Below are 17,322 nucleotides of genomic sequence, written 5' to 3'. Positions count from 1 at the left end.
AATGTATGAAGCTAATTTTGGGTTACAAAAATCAGACATATCATTCAAACATTACATTTTAGTAGCTGTGGAATTCCATTTGCATAGACAACTTCTATGAACAATTTTAGCATGTATTACACTTTCGGGCTGAGGGTCTAGGGTTATGTTTACAGAAACCAGAGCATTTACAGCTTCCAGACATTAGATTCGAGCAGATGACAGAGGTTTATAAACCAAAGTGTGCTAGGGTGAAGGTTAGGGCTTAGGATATGGGTTATGGAAATCGGAGCAGGTACCACTTCCCAACCATTTTGCATGTGTTACACCTGTAGGATTGGGGTAAAGCTTAGAAAAATATGTAATGTTAAATATTCAAAAAATATTTTAAATTGCAGCTGGCAATGCAAATAGGTATGAAATCTTATTGTGTGTATAGATGACTTTTATGATTTTGAAAGTTTTTATTAGTTACGAGGTATGAGCATCTATAAGCAGAAAAAGAGAGACTATACAGCTAAAGTGTATGAAGCTTACAGAGGCAGTTACTCTGTGACAAAAGAAACTTTAGATTATGTTGTGATGGAAAAATATGTAAAAATGGAAATAAGAGGAAGGTTTATTTGGTACTTCAGCAGAAAATGGGCAGCCCTGTCCTCTCCCCTGAGGTCTAAACTCTGTTTACAGTTTAAATTTATCATCTTTAAGCATTCCACAAAAACGATACAGAAAACTGATAATTCAAACAGAAAACTGATAATTCGAGCATTCTTTATTGTGTAACAAAGTAAAACAGTTTCTGCGTCACTTCGATGCACACACCATCTCCTAACTCAGTCAAGGGTATCTAGAAATAGTCTAACAAATAGTTCAAATAAAAACAAAGTAGAAACAGAGATAAATGGTTATTTCTCAGGTAAATGGATTATCTCGGTTATGGACAACAGAGCACATAGTTCACTTAACGCAAATTTTACTGTATTGTACCTGTAGGAGTATGTTGACTACCAGAGAACATACAGCTTTTTCATGTAAGATTATAAGAGAACGATGCAGCTTGGTTCGAAAGGCTTAGATCACTTTATTTTGTTTGCACATATAACTCCTCATGGCTAAGGGTCTGCTTAGGGTTAAAAAAACAGAGCACACAGAGGTTCCAGATTTCATCACAAAAAAAAAAAGAAGGAAGGAAGAAATCATTGTTTTTGCCTGCAGACAAAAATTCTTTTGCAAGAACGTTGGTATTTAGTAGATACATAGGCACAGCTGGGTATGTTTAGGTGTAGGATTATGGAAACCAGACATGTAGCAAATACATTCTTACATTTTAGACTCTTTCAGCTACAAATGTAATATTTATTATGTAAAATTATTAAAATGTAAAATTATTATTTTATTATTATATTCATACTTTTTTTTTTTTAAGTGCACATACAGCTGCATATAATTCTAGTAGCTAATCTTTATACATTTGCAAGACTTTTTTTATGGTTTTCATTTGTCTACATTTTATGATTTTCCACAGTTTATTTGATTTTTATTATAAAAGTAGTCCAAATGCAATAGAAATATGAAGTAAATCCACACTCAGCACTGTATCGGGATAGCAGGAATGGATTTTGTGATATATTTCTACACCTCTATTATACACCAGCTCAGACACACTATAATGCCACAAACAAAGTTATGTGAACACCTGACCATCACACCCAAATGTGAGCCTTCACTAAGCAGCTGCCACAAATACAATTGTATAGATACGGTAGAACACATTTGTACAGAATGGTGTATCATTAACATTTCCTTGTTGAATGATACTGTAGTATTAACTTTCAGCATAATAGTGTCACTGAGCAGAAAGCAAGATGTGCAAAGACTTAATTTACCAAGGTTGATGTAGGAGAAATTTTGTGTCCTGCACCACTGACAAATTCTGAGTTACATTTTTTAAATCTATACATACCAGACCTCCTTACTCTTACTTTGCATAAAATATAGTAATAATGCTCGGATAAAACAAAACAAAACAACTATATATATATATATATATATATATATATATATATATATATATATATATATATATATATATTACACTTACTTAACTCGTTCATACAGATCTATTCTGAATCCAAAACATTAACTATACCCATTATAGCAATATAGACAAACAAGCACACAAATCTGCTTATGCAATATCTATTATATGGGATTAAGAAACTGTTTAAAAGTCACTTTTACCTTACAAGATTTTAGCTCCAGAAGAAAATAGGACTTGCTACACTTATTGCCACATCTCCTCCTCCGTTAATAAAAACAGCAAGCCTATTTCAAAAAGTAAATACTTCTTTACAATGTTTAGACATCATATAAGTGAGACAAATCACAGTAAGAATGCTCAGTAACAAAAAATAATACAGATGATACATTTGCAATTCATTGGACAGCTGAACTACAATGACTGTATGTTGTAACTTTGCTTAGACGACATGTCGCCAAGTGCCTTAATAAATCAGTGAGTAAGTCAGAAGGGTTAGAATAAATAACTGATGCAGCCACAGAATCTGAAGGAAGGTTTCTACAAAATGGTAAACCTGCTTTATTGGAATACACTCTCACTTTGCAGCCAAAAAATGGGAAATTTTCATAAATTGTACAGCACATTATTTTTTTTTTAATATAATTTACAAAACAACATTTTTAGCTATTTTCAGTGTGTTTTTAATTGTTTAAAATAAATCTGTCAATATCCATAAAAACTGCTGTACAGGAGTGCTGCAAAAAGTAGCAGAATTTACACAATGAATGAATTATATTGTTAGAAAACTACACTGTCTCAGTATGCAGACAAAAATGGAAATAATGGTGATTTGTCTGACCAGACTTTGTCCAGCATAAAACAATCACTGCCATTGTATCTGCAATTCATAGAGTAATAAATCCATTATTATGGGGCAACTTCTGAAAACAGAGATAGCAACACCACTTCGATCTCCTCCATTAGGACAACATGTAAAACTGAGAGATATGAAAATGCACGCAACAGTGTCTATTGTGACACTGTAACCCCTGAAGTTCCACTGTTTGAGTCACTGGTCACATTGGTGTTCGAGCTCGTCGTTAGAGCGCTAATTTCCTGAGCATGTTCTGTGGCTGAGAATGACAGTTCATTACTGCGTGCTCCTGGTTTGCTGATCAACATGGGAATGAAGATGTTGGATGAGCAGTGCTCACTTAAGTACTCTCCCCCTTTCTCTTCGTAGTCCTGGCGACTGATCCAGCCAGGAGATCCCGGCGCGTTTCTTAAAGTCCACTCATGTGCCCCAAACCAGGCATCCAGAGACGGCCGAGATGCCAACGAGACCTGGGAAACCCAGAAAAAGAGTTGTTCTCTACGCTGTAAAAATCATAATATATACTACATTTTTTAGCGACATACTTTTAAACTCTTTGTAAACTTGTAAATTTGTCTACTGTCAATATTGACAATTACTAAAATGTAATTAATTTGTAATTAATTATATTACATTGGTACCAAAACAAAGTACGTTTAAAGATTTGCTCATTCATGAATATGTTGACTGGTAGATAATGGCAGGTGCAAAAAAATAACAGAGGCAAAGACGAAACACAAGCCAAAAAAAAAAGACCTTTGGGTATGCCATTACACCGTCCAGTGATTTAATGCATAAATAATAAAATGTTCCTTCTGAAGTTCCATCTTACTGAAATCCATAGAAATGTTTAAATGTTACAAAACAATAAATTGCATGTAAATTACATTTACGTATAAAACTGTACACAACATACTGCTCGGGGAAAGATTTATGCTAAACATCTAAAACAACGACTGAAAAACGCTTGCAGAAAACCATGGTGACATGGTACTGACTTATAAATATAGTTTTCTTTCCCCACTGGGTTTCTGATGTTGGTTTCCTTTTTTGAGGAAAAGTGTTTTTGGTGGTCACCAGAGGTTTGTGAGATGTTTGTTGAAATTTGTGAGAGGCACACAGTTGTCATTTTTGGCCCTGATTTATCAAAAACATAGAAATGACACAGAGTGTACATGCTTTTACCCATGACAGTATATAAGATGAGTGTATGATAGTCTAGATACTGAAAGGAAATATAATGGCAATGCACAGCACATTGTGCCATTTATATCACCTTGTGTTCTACACTTTTCAGAATAACTTTTCTGCTGAGCCAAAAAGAGGATTATCTTTTTATACCAATGTTTTGCATAGAAATTAACACAGAAAATCTTTGGCCTAATTAAGATTTATCATGTGACACCTTCAAAGTGCCTTTAATAACAGTGTTTCAGGTATTTTTATATATTATGATAAAGGGTACACATGAAAATATCAATAATTGATTATAAATTATCATATTTGTACATACATTATATTGCCAAAAGTATTTGGTCACCTGGTCATAAGTACGGTATGTGATTTTTGAGCATTGCATTCCACATTTAGTCCCAACTTGCTCTAATATTTCCCTCCACTCTTCTGGGAAAATGTTCCACTTGATTTTGAGTGTGCTTATGGATATTTGTGTTCATCAGCCACAAGGGGCAGGTACTGATGTAGGTGAGGTGAGAAGGCCTGGGGTGCAGTCAGCGTTCCATTTCATCCCAAAGGTGTTCAGTTGGGATGAGATCAGAGCTCTATAGCAGACCACTCAAGACCTTTTTCTCCAAAGCATGTAAACTAGATCTTCATGGAGCTCACTTTGTGCACAGGGGCATTGCCATGCTGGAACAGGTTTGGGTTTCCAAGTTCAAGTGAATGCTTGACGTCCTGTACAATTGAGTGCCTCCAGCTTTGTGGTTTGGAAAAGAATCACATATAGAAGAAAAGTCTGGTGACCCAATACTTTTGGAAATAATAGTTTACTAGTTTACTCGACAGTAAAAAAAACAAAACAAAAAGATTGTCACCAAGTAGTTTCACCGAGATTTGTATAAATTAGTAATGTACATTTGAAATTTATAAATAAGTCTCTATACATTTATCCTCAATGAGCAAGCCAGTGTTGACATGAGACCGTATGAAGAAAATACCTTGAGAGGAATTAGACTCAAAACGGATATGTATTGCTCTGTTACCTTAAAATGTGACTGGAATGGCCTCATAGCAAGCAGCTCTCTCTCAACTCTTTCTTTAACTCCAGGATAAAGGAGGTTTCCTCCAGTCAGATAAACATTTTCAGTTAGCATTGCCTGCATTTCTGGAGAGTACCTGCACAACACAAACGTAGTGTTAAAAAAACATCAAAGCCCAATATATATATATATATATATATATATATATATATATATATATATATATATATATATATATATATATATATATATATATATATATATATATATATATATATATATATATATATATATATATAAACTTGCAGTTTGCAATCAGTGTTTTATATCAAAGCAAACAAAAACAATTTTCTATCAATTACCAACCAAATGTGGAAAAAGCAACATCAATTTTGCGCATCATTTATCTTTCACCCCTTACAACAACCTAAAAATATCGACCTGTGCAATTAAAACAATGTATTACATAAATACATTTAATTCTTATTTAAAACTATTTTAGCTTGAGTAGAAAAATCAAAGGTAAGAAAATGGCAAATGTAAGAATAAAAAAAAAAAACATGAATTTTATTTTTTGGTCCTGGGTTCACAAAGAAGAAAGAAAATGTATCTGGAGTGGGGAACAATGCCCTCTGGTGGCTAGATGATTTCAGAAGGAAACCATTTTTATCTCACTGTAAATCATACTGTAATTTAATTATGCACCCAGTAAAGTTAACTTGTTAACCACTAAATTATCTATCGAGTAACCTACAATTGTCACCATTCCTAAACAGAATGAACGATGGTGAACAAGAATTGATTATTTAAATTAATTTTATTTAAGAAATGATAATCTGTCAAGTCTTAAATCCAGTGTTAGGTCAGAAATATAAGAAATGAACTCACTGTTCTAGTACAAACTGCAATGCCTCAATAAGGCCCATCTGCTCTTCACCAATCAGATACGGACGAAACAGGACCTCTGGTGCTCGCAGTCTCTCGGTTCCCACGAACAACTGATGGTACTCTGCCATGTTAAACACTGGCTACGGACCAAAGGTATATATAATAAGGAATTAAAAACAGCCCAAATTAGTCCAGGCTTCATTTGGAAATTAAATTGGAAGAATGTGAAGCTTCAGACATGGTCTTTAGTTATTCCCTAACTTTGTATAAAGAAGTAAAGTTTTATTATCACCTGGATATTATCAGCCTTCTCATGTTCAGAGGTTTCTTTAGTTACATCAACCTCAATATCACCTTCATCTGCAGGCTGCTCCATCTGCTCCAAATCTGAAATCTAAAAACATAAAAGGACAAAAACAAACAGAAAACACACACACACACACACACACACACACACACACACACACACACATTAACCAAACTAGATACATGATTAACAATGGTCATCCATAATTATTTACATTTATTTACTCTGATTGAATAACAAGTGAATATTAAAGTCTAATTATGCATTTTACTTTTTCCTCTCATTTCAATTCATATGGTTAAATGTCACAAGGGTTTATTTTTAATTATATATATAATAGGGAGATTAAAATATTAACTTGTGATTATTTACAACTTAATTGCAATTTTTTTCTGTTCTAAATGTACCTTAAATTAATACTTACAAATTTTAACACTCTAATCAACATGGGCATGGACAAATATGGATGTTTATTATTAGTGAAACCAAACTTACATAAATATTCCTGTAAATGTATTAAAGCAATTATGGTTTTTCAAATTAAGTAAATCATCAGGACACCAATTGAAACTTTTGCTTTCACACGGACAGTTTTATTTGCCGGATATGTGAATCATGGCGGATTTTGGTTGATTTGAGACTTGGCGCATCAATAAAACAGATGTTTATTGATTAAAAATAATTTTTCGCTGGAGTTTATGGATTAAGAAAAAGGACGTTGTAAATGAATGTGTTGCATTGAAGGTTTTAACTTTGCCCTTTTTTATATTTATTTATTTATATTTTTTATAAAAATGGAAATTCGAGCTGCATTAATCACGCACTAACAATCAATGCCGTTAAAATAAATTCGCATTAACGCGTTGTTTTTGACAGCCCTAATATATATACCATTGTTATCTAGCACTGCCTTTAGGACTGCAACAAGGATCAGCTCTGAGCCCTTTCCTGTTTGCAGTGATGATGGACAGGTTGACGGACAAGGTCAGACAGGAGTCTCCGTGGACTATGATGTTTGCGAATGATATTGTGATTTGTGATGAGAGTAGGGAGCAGGTTGAGAAGAGCCTGGAGAGGTGGAGGTACACGCTGGAGAGAAGGGGAATAAAAGTCAGTAGGAGTAAGACAGAGTACATGTGTGTGAAAGAGGTGGAGAAGGTGGAGGAGTTAAGGTACCTGGGGTTAACAGTGCAAAGTAATGGAGAGTGTAATAGAGATGTGAAGAAAAGAGTGCAGGCAGGGTGGAGTGGGTGGAGAAAAGTGGCAGGAGTGATTTGTGATAGAAGGGTATCTGCAAGAGTGAAAGGGAAAGTTTATAGGACTGTGGTGAGACCTGTGATGTTGCATGGTTTAGAAACATTGGCAGTGAGTAAAAGACAGGAGGTGGAGCTGGAGGTAGCAGAGCTGAAGATGTTGAGGTTTTCGTTGGGAGTGACAAGGATGGACAGAATTAAAAACTAGTTTATTAGATAGACCACGCATGTAGGACGTTTTGGACACAAGGTGAGGGAGGCGAGATTGAGATGGTTTGGACATGTGCATGGGGTATTTCGGTAGGAGAATGCTAAGGATGGAGCCACCAAGCAGGAGGAAAGAGGGAAGGGAAAAGGAGGAAGTTTATGGATGGAGGGAAGACATGCAGGTAGTTGGTTTAAAAGAGGCAGATGTAGAGGACAGGGGGTATGAAAGGGGAAGCAGCTGAAAGAAGAAAAGAAGCACAGCTTTAATCCTGCTGGGAATGGAATTCACCAGAGATGTATAGGTTGGTTCTGGGATGCTCTTCCACTCCTCCATAATGACATCACAGAGCATCTAGATGCTAGCAGGCTCTTGTCCACTTGATCATCTTCACCTTTAGCAAGGCATTTGTCTTGTGTGTTTGGGGTCATTATTATGTTGGAAAACTGCTGTTCAGCCCAGTTTCCAGGGGAGCATTATGTTCTATTTTAGAATGTCACAGTACATGTTGGAATCCATGTTTCCTTCATTGAACCGCAGCTCCTCAGTACCAGCAGCACTCATGCAACCCCAGACCATTATGCTACCACCACCATGCTTCACTGTAGGCAACACACAATATTCTGTGTTCTGCTCGCCAGGGCGTCGCCACACATGCTAGCCACCATCTGAGCCAAACAAGTATATCATAATCTCATCAGACAACAGGACATGGTTCCAGTAATTTAGGCTTTTGGACAGGTTGTCTTTAGCATACGGTTTGCAGGCTTTTTGTGGGCCAGCTTCAGAAGAGGCTTCCTTCTCTGATGACGGCCAGGCAAACCGACTTTCAAAACGGACCTTCTGTAATCTCTAAAGCACTGCTGGCAGCACTCATGAGTCTGTTTTTTTGAAGCCAGCTTCTGCACCTGACACAGCATGAGGACTCAACTTCTTTGATCGACCCTTGCGAGACCTGTTCTGAGTGAAACCCATCTTGGGAAAAACCTCTGTATGACCCTGGCCACTGTATTGTAACTCAGTTTAAGTTCCTTCAACATAATCACACACCACGTACATATATATATATATACCTCTGCTCTAACTAGTCTGTGCTGTTCCACGCTTAGACTGAGCTTGTGGATGTAAGACTGTAATTCCTCAGCTGAGTCCATGTTCAGCTCCATCAGCCGCCTATGAAACTGCTCCACTGCACCCTCCTCTAACAGCTCCTGAGTAAACAGGGCAGAAAATGATGCGTGTCACTTTGAAAACACAAAAAGGCCTTTATCTCTCTGCATTGCTCAGCACGTGTGCATTACATGTACCTGCACCATAAGCAGCGTGTGCAGTCTTTTCTGATCCTGTTGCAGTTTCTCTTCTTTGTGTCTATTGCTCATCTCCTCAAGCCTGCGAAGCTGCTGCACTCGTTTCTCCTGTCTCTCCTCCACGCTCGCGAACATGCCAGCGACCTTCCCTGAGAATGGCAGCTGCATGCGGTGAACCTCAGCCTCATAAAACTCTGCACTACGCCACTTCTCCAGCTCTGTGTAGTGAAATTTACAGAAGAAAAAAGTTATTTTATGAGAGAAAAGGCTTGCTGAGGTTCAATGCACCGAAACCATGCTTTCTATAATACTTTTAGTCAAGTCAGTGTTGCTAATGTTAGTATTTAACGTATTAGAAGACTACATGTAGGCTTTACCCTCCTGGTAATCCACAGCAACATAGCAGTGTTGATGCATTAACTCCTCCATACGACTGGGTGTGATGGCAGCCTGGTGAGCAGGATATTTCAGCTGGAGAAGCCTCTGCATATACGCTGCGGCATGGCTTCCTCCAACATTTATACGTTTACAGTTGACAGCATCCAGTCTGCATAAACATGCACAGTAATGAACAATAATTGATGAGCAAGTGCATTGATAACAACAACAACAACAAAAAGATGAAGCTAATGATGATTATGCAACCATAGTATTTTTTTTTAAATGTAGGAGGAATCTTTTAATAAATACTGACAATAAAATGATCAACCTAACCCAGCCATTAGGATTGCACAAGGCAGTGCTCTCGTAGTGCCGGTCCCAAGCCCAGATAAATAGGGAGGGTTGTGTTAGGGTACCGGTGGAAATTGGGCTACTGTTGGCCGAAGGATAAGAAAGAGTAGAGGAAGATGTCTACAGAAACAGCAGGGAATAGAGAAGTGTAGGAGAGTGGAGGTTCGGGTTGGTACTATGACTGGTAAAGGGAGAGAGGTAGCTGATATGATGGAGAGGAGAAAGGTAGATATGTTGTGTGTTCAGGAGACCAAGTAGAAAGGGAGTAAGGCCAGGAATATTGGAGGTGGGTTTAAACTGTTCTTTTATGCTGTGGATGGAAAGAGAAATGGTGTAGGGGTGATTCTGAAGGAAGAGTACAGTAAGAGTGTAGTGGAGGTGAAGAGAGTTTATGATAGGGTGATGAACGTGAAGCTGGAAGTTGAAGGCGTGATGATAAATGTCATCAGTGCTTATGCTCCACAAGTGGGTGGTGAGATGAAGGAGAAGGAAAAATTCTGGAGTGAGTTAGATGAAGTGGAGGAGATTGTACCTAGGAAAGAACAATTAGTAATTGGGGCAGACTTTAATAGGGATGTTGGTGAAGGGAACAGAGGTGATGAGGAGGTGATGGGTCAGTATGGTTTTAAGAGAGGAATGTGGAAGGGCAGATGGTGGTAGATTTTGCTAAAAGGATGGAAATGGTAGTGGTGAACACTTATTTTAAGAAGAAGGAGGATCATAGGGTGACGAATAAGAGTGGAGGAAGGTGCACACAGGTGGACTATGTGCTATGCAGGAGATGCAACCTGAAGGAGATTGGAGACTATAAGGTGTTGGCAGGGGACAGTGTAGCTAGACAGCATCGGATGGTGGTCTGTAGAATGATTTTTGAGGTAAAAAAAAGAGGGGAAGAGTGAGGACTGAAAGAAGAATAAGATGGTGGAAACTAAAGGAGGGAGACTAAAAATTATTAACCTACAGTATTGGACGGTGGATCTAAAACTATCAGCATCAAGCAATACAATTATTACTACTAACAACAATACTGCTACTACTCCTAGAGGCTTTTTACTTGTCAAATGTACTTGTACTGAAATCCTTCCTTTGCATATCCCAGCAAAGTTAGGAAGCTGGGGTCAGCCATGATACAGTGCCCCTGAAGCAGAACAGGTTAAGCGCCTTATACTACTAACTACTACTGCTACTAAAATATTGTTTGGTAATAATAAATATATAGTAATATACACATACGTCCCTCTGGGAGCAAACAGTTTGGTGGGTTTTAAATAATATTATGATAATGTAGTATCATTAAACCTTAACAATAATAAAAGGGTATCTTGCCCGATTCACAACTATAGACTTCCATTCAATGAAGAATCAGCATTTTATGAAAGTATAACAAAAAAGTGAAAGTCATTTAAAAGAACCTGGTGGTCTATGAAAAGTAAGTTGATTTGGCTGTGTATGCTGTAGGACTGCTTAACCCTGTAAGAATCATAGAAGACTAATGATCATTTATGAGGATAGGAGTTTTAGTACACAGAGCACAACTAAAACTGGCAAGAGCAGCTTCTTTCTTAAATTAAACAGTAAAATGTCGTTCTTCTTTTATGCAGTCAACATCAATTGCAACACAGAAGCTGTAATTAAACGTAAGAGTCTATTAATACTGTTTGACATACAGGACCGATCTGCTACCCTGAAGGGGTCTTAGACATTTCCAGCTGAATCAAGCTCTCACTGTAAGTTTTAAGAAAGAGATGTTGGTGCAGCACATATTAGTATGAACAAAAACTAAAATTCTTTTTGTCATTCTGTGACATGCAACATCCATTCTGTCACATAAGCTAACCAACCATTGAGTACAAACAAGAGTTGTCATTGATGTGACTTTTATCTGGATCAACTAGTACATAGAATAATTGACATGAGATACTTCACAAATTCCCTACTGAAGCACAAAGTCATGTCTCTGCTGCTACCAGTAAAACTACATATTAATGATGTGATGATGCCTAACAGGGGGGATTTCATGCAAGGGTTCAACTGAGTTAAACAAGAGAATATGTTTGGAGATATTGCACAGTGTCAGTATAATACAGGATAGACATTATGTTACACTAATACTCCAGTACAACTGTAGCCAGTGTGAGCACTTCTTTACTACAGCTATAATAATAATAATAAATACAAAAAATAAAAAATATAGAGAACAATACTACCAGGGTCTAACTACTAACCACTTGGGTCATGACATATGAAATATGCTCTTTTAATAGGGACATGGTAGCTTAGTGGTTGAGGAATTGGACTGAAAGTCATGAGTTCAAGTCCCAGCCACACCAAGCTGCCACTCCTGAGACCCTGTACAAAGCTGCTCAGTTGTATGAATGAAGATAAATGCAAGTCACTCAGGATAAGGGCATCTGCCAAATGCCATAAATGTAAAGCTGTAGCTGTACAGATTTTGAAACATAAACATCTAAGTGCTATATAAAGTATTGAGGAAAACACAAGCCAAATAAGCTAAAGCTCTGCACCTGCCATTGATGAAGGGCAACACGTGAGAACAGTTATATCCTGAAGACAACACCAGGCCTGTGTGAGGTTTATCGAGACCACACTGTGTGCTGTTGTAGTAGAAACTGAACAGGCTGTCAACACCATATGCCACCTGAGGAACTCCATAACACTCAAACAGCAGTTCAGACATCATCTGCCGGCAGTGAAGTGGGTTGCATGGAGCCTCAGTGAAGACCAGTGGATGCTCCACATGACCCTGGTTACAGAAAAAAGCCACACAATAAATATTTAGATACATTCTAAAACACTTAACGTGGCTTAATGCCACAAGACAGCGTTTTTAAAAGACCAAACTCAGTAAACACAGATCAGAACAGATGATGTTCATTGTGTTGCAGAAGATCTGTGAATTAATGGCATTATGAATTATGTACATTTGGTATACAAGTCGTGTCTTACCTCAGTCCCAATTCCGAGGTGAACAAAGATATAGTCCACCATGAGCTCTTGGATCTCAAAATTAACCACAACATTGCGGTCGAACTGACTCTTCAGCAGCCACCGGAGCGGCTCTAGATTGGGGATGTCATTGCCGACCTGAGTTTCACTCCGTGCTGCTCCTCTGCTTCGCGCCGCCACCGTTTTAAACAGCAACCCCGGAAGTGCAAATTCTTCTCCTTCACAAGCCCAACCGGCTCTCGTTTGGAAAGATCCATTATCCACTACTATCGGAGCTGGAAACGGGTGTACACATTCAGGTTTTACTTCGAACACAGGGTCAGGGAAACACTTCGCGTCCTGAAACGTAAATATGTTGCAAGGCAGACTGACGCCGGACATCATTTTGAACCGGGTGTCACCTCCAAATGGATCCGGAGCGTTTTGCGCCCTTGTTCAAAGTTCCACATAGAATGCTGCATTTTGCTAGTTTGGCAACAGGAGTGAAATATGGCATTATAATACTTTAGGATGACATAAAAATAATTTGTGGCTACGTTAAAAGTAGTCTATATTTATCAAGGCTTACTTTGTATCTAATTAAGGTTCCCGTAAACATTTAGTAAATTAACCATCACAAACTGATGGACTTAAAGCATAAAATACTAAATTAATATTTTTTTTTATTTAAATCCCTTTAAGAAATAACTCCTTATAACAACTCATTATGTGTATAAAAGACACCAGTCACAGAAATCTTTCATTTAAACCTCTCCACCACCATGGGCAAGACCAGGGGCGCAATTAACAGTTTTAAGGGGGGTATGCAAGACAGAATTTTGGGCCCCTATATATATATATATATATATATATATATATATATATATATATATATATATATATATATATATATATACATACATATATGTGTGTATGTACGCTTAAAAAAAAAAACTAATTGGAAAAATTTTAATTGATGATTGTGGGGCCCCCTAGCGTTCTCTTGGGCCCATATGCCTGGCATACTCTGCACCCCCCTAACGGCGCCCCTGTGCAAGACCAAAGAGCTGTCAAAGGACATCAGGGACATGATTGTAGACCTGCACAAGGCTGGAATGGGCTACAAGACCATCAGAAAGAAGCTTGGTAAAAAAGAGACCACTGTTGGCACGATAATTTAAAAATTGAAGAAATACAAAATAAGTCCATCACGCTTGCTCTGGAGCTCCATGCAAAATCTCACCTTATGGGATAAGGATGATTCTGAGAAAGGTACGGGTTCAGTGCAGAATTACACGGGAGGAGCTTGTTAATGATCTCAAGGGAGCTGAGACCACAATCAACAAGAAAACACACCAAGGTCCTTCTGCTCAAGAATGCACATGAACAGTCAACAAGTCAAGTCAAGTTTATTTCTATAGCGCTTTTCACAACAGAAATCAACAGTCAAGGTGAATGGTGTGCATTTATCCCTGATGAGCAAGCCATGGCGACTGCAGATTTGTCTGAAGTTTGCTAATGAACACCTGAATGCTTCAGAGAAGTATTGGGAAAATGTGATGTGGTCATATGAGACCAAAATTGAGGTCTATGGCATAAACTCAACTAGCCATGTTTGGAGGCAGAGAAATGCAGAAAGACCCCAAGAACACCATCCCCACTGTCAAACATAGAGGAGGAAACATTATTCTTCAGGGCTGTTTTTTTGCTAAGGGTACAGGAAGACTTCTTCACCACATGAACAGGGTCATGCACTGTAGAATCTTGGATGAGAACCTCCTGCCCTCAGCAGTACACTGAAGATGGGTTGTGGATGAGTCTTTTAACATGACAATAACCAAAAACATACGGCCAAGGCAACAATCTGAAGGTTTTGTAGCCCATTCCAGCCTTGTGCAGGTCTACAATCTTGTCCCTGACTTCCTTTGACAGCTCTTTGGTCTTTCCCATGGTGGTGGAGAGGTTTGAATGAAAGAGGGTGATTCTGTGATGGGTGTCTCTATTCACATGACAAGTTGATATTAGGAGTTATTTCCTAAAGGGAGTAATGTGGGATCAAATACTTATTTCAATAATATACAAATTAATTTATAACCTTTCTTTAATGATTTTAATGGATTTTTTAATATATATTCTGTCTCTCTCTGTAAAATAAACCTGCCATAAATTTTTAGAATGTTAATTTCTTTGTAAGGGAGTAAACTCACAAAATAAGCAGGGGATCAAATAATTATTTCCCCCACTGTAGGTAAATAAATACTTTAAATAGATGGATCAACAATTACATAAGTATTTAAAATAGATAAATAGGTAAAAAGGAGAGGTAAAAACAGTGAATAAATACCAGTGTGTGAATTAAAAAAAGTACAAACTACATATGCACACATTAAAAACTAATACCTGGATAAAGAATACACACATTAAAATATCTCACATTTAAAAGCAGTTGGTGATCCTGGTCCAGTGTGCACAGAACATTATTCAGTGCCTAAGCATTAACTAAGCAATCCAGATTGTTTGTTAGTTTAAAATAGGTGAATTTTTTCCTGAGTCTGGCAGATGTCAATGCTTTAATTAATACCTCAGGATCTACTGTACCATCAACTCTGAGTTTCCTTTACCTTTTCCTGTCACCAGATTGCCAGCTTTGTTTTTTCCTCCTATCAGGATGTTGATGAGGCAAATAATATTTTTATCTTTGTTTATGTATTTGGGCCCAAAGATAAAAGGTTCTTCATTAAAGCTTCTGCCCAGGTCGCTGTCCCATCAGTCTAACACCTGGAATAGTCCTCCTCCAGGTGGTACTGACTCGTCCATGTTACAGAAGAGACATTCTCTCCCTATGGTGGGGTTGATGTTTGCCACATGTCTGGTTGTAGCAACCGCCCAGTGAACAATCCTCAATTGAAGCTCCGCAGTGTGTTTCTCTATCGGAGGTTTGTACAGGTATATCCAGCAGCCTTAAGGAGATGAGCCTGGCCCAAACACTTCTGACCACTTTGATTATTTGCTGTAGTGTGACACCTTTATGCTGCTGATGTACAGTGACTTCTTTAAGGGATTCTAAAAGTACTACAGTTGCTGGGTCCTGAAGCTCAGAAGAGAGTCTTCCTCTGGCTGCGCCTCTACCGCAGCTGAAACCTGCATCTCAGGAAAGTTGCTGTGGTTGCGTGCATCTTGTTCAGCATCTCCATGTTCCTCTAAGCTCCATCTAAAGGCAGAGGGTAGTGCTGAGAGGATGCTCTCCATCACTGACTGCTGTGAGTTTCTTGTAGGAAAATAATGTTGATGTGTTTATTTAGGATATGTGCATGTTATGCTGCCCTTTACATTTATTTATGTTTATTGTCCCTATCTTGAGGCTGTCCATAAGGAAGGAAAGAAGGGGAAGATGCACGTTTATAAGACAGAACAAATATGAGCAGGATAAAAGATTCACCCTGTGTGCCTTCACTATTTTAGAAATTCCTCTTCTTAGTTTTGTCACCAATTTTTTTTTTATCTAAACATTTTGCTTCAAATCTTCTGCTCAGTTCATTAAAATCTACTGATTTCTGGATTTTGATTACTGATTTTAGAAATCTATTAACATCAGGTTTCCGGACCTCAACATTTTCATCTAGAAAGTCATTAATTTCCTTTACAGTATATAACTGTTCATCTCCTTGTATTGAGGTGATATTCAACATCTCAGAGAGACTGCCATCATCACACATCTTATCAGTTCCATAATTGAAATCAGCCAGTTTCTCCCCGGGGTAGAGAGGAGTGTGCCACTTCCACACCATCACTTGCAGACCTCATCTTTCACACTGAACATCAACACCACAGTCCACAGACACATCCACATTATCATTCCCACTGTCACAGTTTCATACTACAGTTTCAACGCAGTGTGTATCTGTTTTATCCTGTATTTGTGTCTGATTGGGCTTGGCTCTGGGATTTTCACTTTTACAGCTGCTCCATTTCCTATTTCATTAATGACTTCATTTACAGATTCATTTGCAGTTTGATTAGTTTTATGTGGACAGGCATTTTTTGTGCTTTATATCTCCACAATCAAAACATTTTAAGATGCTGGTACTGGCGTAGATCATGTAGGAATCGTCTTCATGATAGACACAGAAGTAGTTATCGAGGGTCGGGGAATCTGGGAACATGTAAACCTAGTGTCTAAAGGACATGATGTGTTGGATTGCCTCATTTTTGCACCCAAGGATAACCATCGCGATTTTCCAAACCTGTTAAGTTCCTTTTTGATGTCAGCATTGGAAATAAATGGGGGAACATTCAGCACCATCACCCTCACTGACTGAGACACGAGTGTTGGGACGATTAGCCAAATTCACCCACTCTCCACTCATGATCACCTGACCCACCAAAATCCGCTCATTCAGAAAAATCCCCACCGTTTTGTTCATCCTCGAAGCCAATACAATATTTTCAAAGCCAACCTGCTCACCAGTTATCAGTTCAGTTGCACCTCAGTATTGTTCCTACTCTTTGTATATTTGGGGCCATAAACATGGGCGTAAATTTCATTTAACAGTAGGGGGGGACAATAAATATAAAAATTTTCATGAGCAATT

General features: G+C 37.9%; 1 protein-coding gene across 1 annotated transcript; it reads right to left on the bottom strand.

Moving 5' to 3' along the window:
• Positions 1-2,544: 2,544 nt before the first annotated feature.
• actr5 (actin related protein 5) lies at positions 2,545-13,178 on the bottom strand. The gene is made up of 9 exons (XM_046872392.1): positions 12,752-13,178; positions 12,310-12,548; positions 9,430-9,599; positions 9,053-9,270; positions 8,819-8,956; positions 6,273-6,374; positions 5,981-6,120; positions 5,096-5,228; positions 2,545-3,343 (listed from the first exon to the last, which is right to left on the bottom strand). The coding sequence occupies exons 1-9, from the start codon at positions 13,133-13,135 to the stop codon at positions 3,029-3,031; spliced, it is 1,839 nt and encodes a 612-aa protein (XP_046728348.1). The 5' UTR covers positions 13,136-13,178; the 3' UTR covers positions 2,545-3,028.
• Between the last annotated feature and the right edge of the window lie 4,144 nt (positions 13,179-17,322).

This window comes from Silurus meridionalis, chromosome 17 (assembly GCF_014805685.1).
Source record: "Silurus meridionalis isolate SWU-2019-XX chromosome 17, ASM1480568v1, whole genome shotgun sequence".
Lineage (NCBI taxonomy): Eukaryota > Metazoa > Chordata > Actinopteri > Siluriformes > Siluridae > Silurus > Silurus meridionalis.
The sequence above is the reverse complement of the archived record's forward strand: the minus strand, read 5'-3'. Positions and strand labels throughout refer to the sequence as shown.

Bases quoted from the DNA above. Each gene is read 5' to 3' on its own strand.
- actr5 (XM_046872392.1), bottom strand. From the start codon at position 13,135: ATGATGTCCGGCGTCAGTCTGCCTTGCAACATATTTACGTTTCAGGAC. The intron at 6,121-6,272 runs GTGATAATAAAA...TTTGGTCCGTAG, and splicing joins AGAAGGCTGATAATATCCAG to CCAGTGTTTAACATGGCAGA. The intron at 5,229-5,980 runs GTGAGTTCATTT...TGTGTTGTGCAG, and splicing joins TTGCAGTTTGTACTAGAACA to GTACTCTCCAGAAATGCAGG.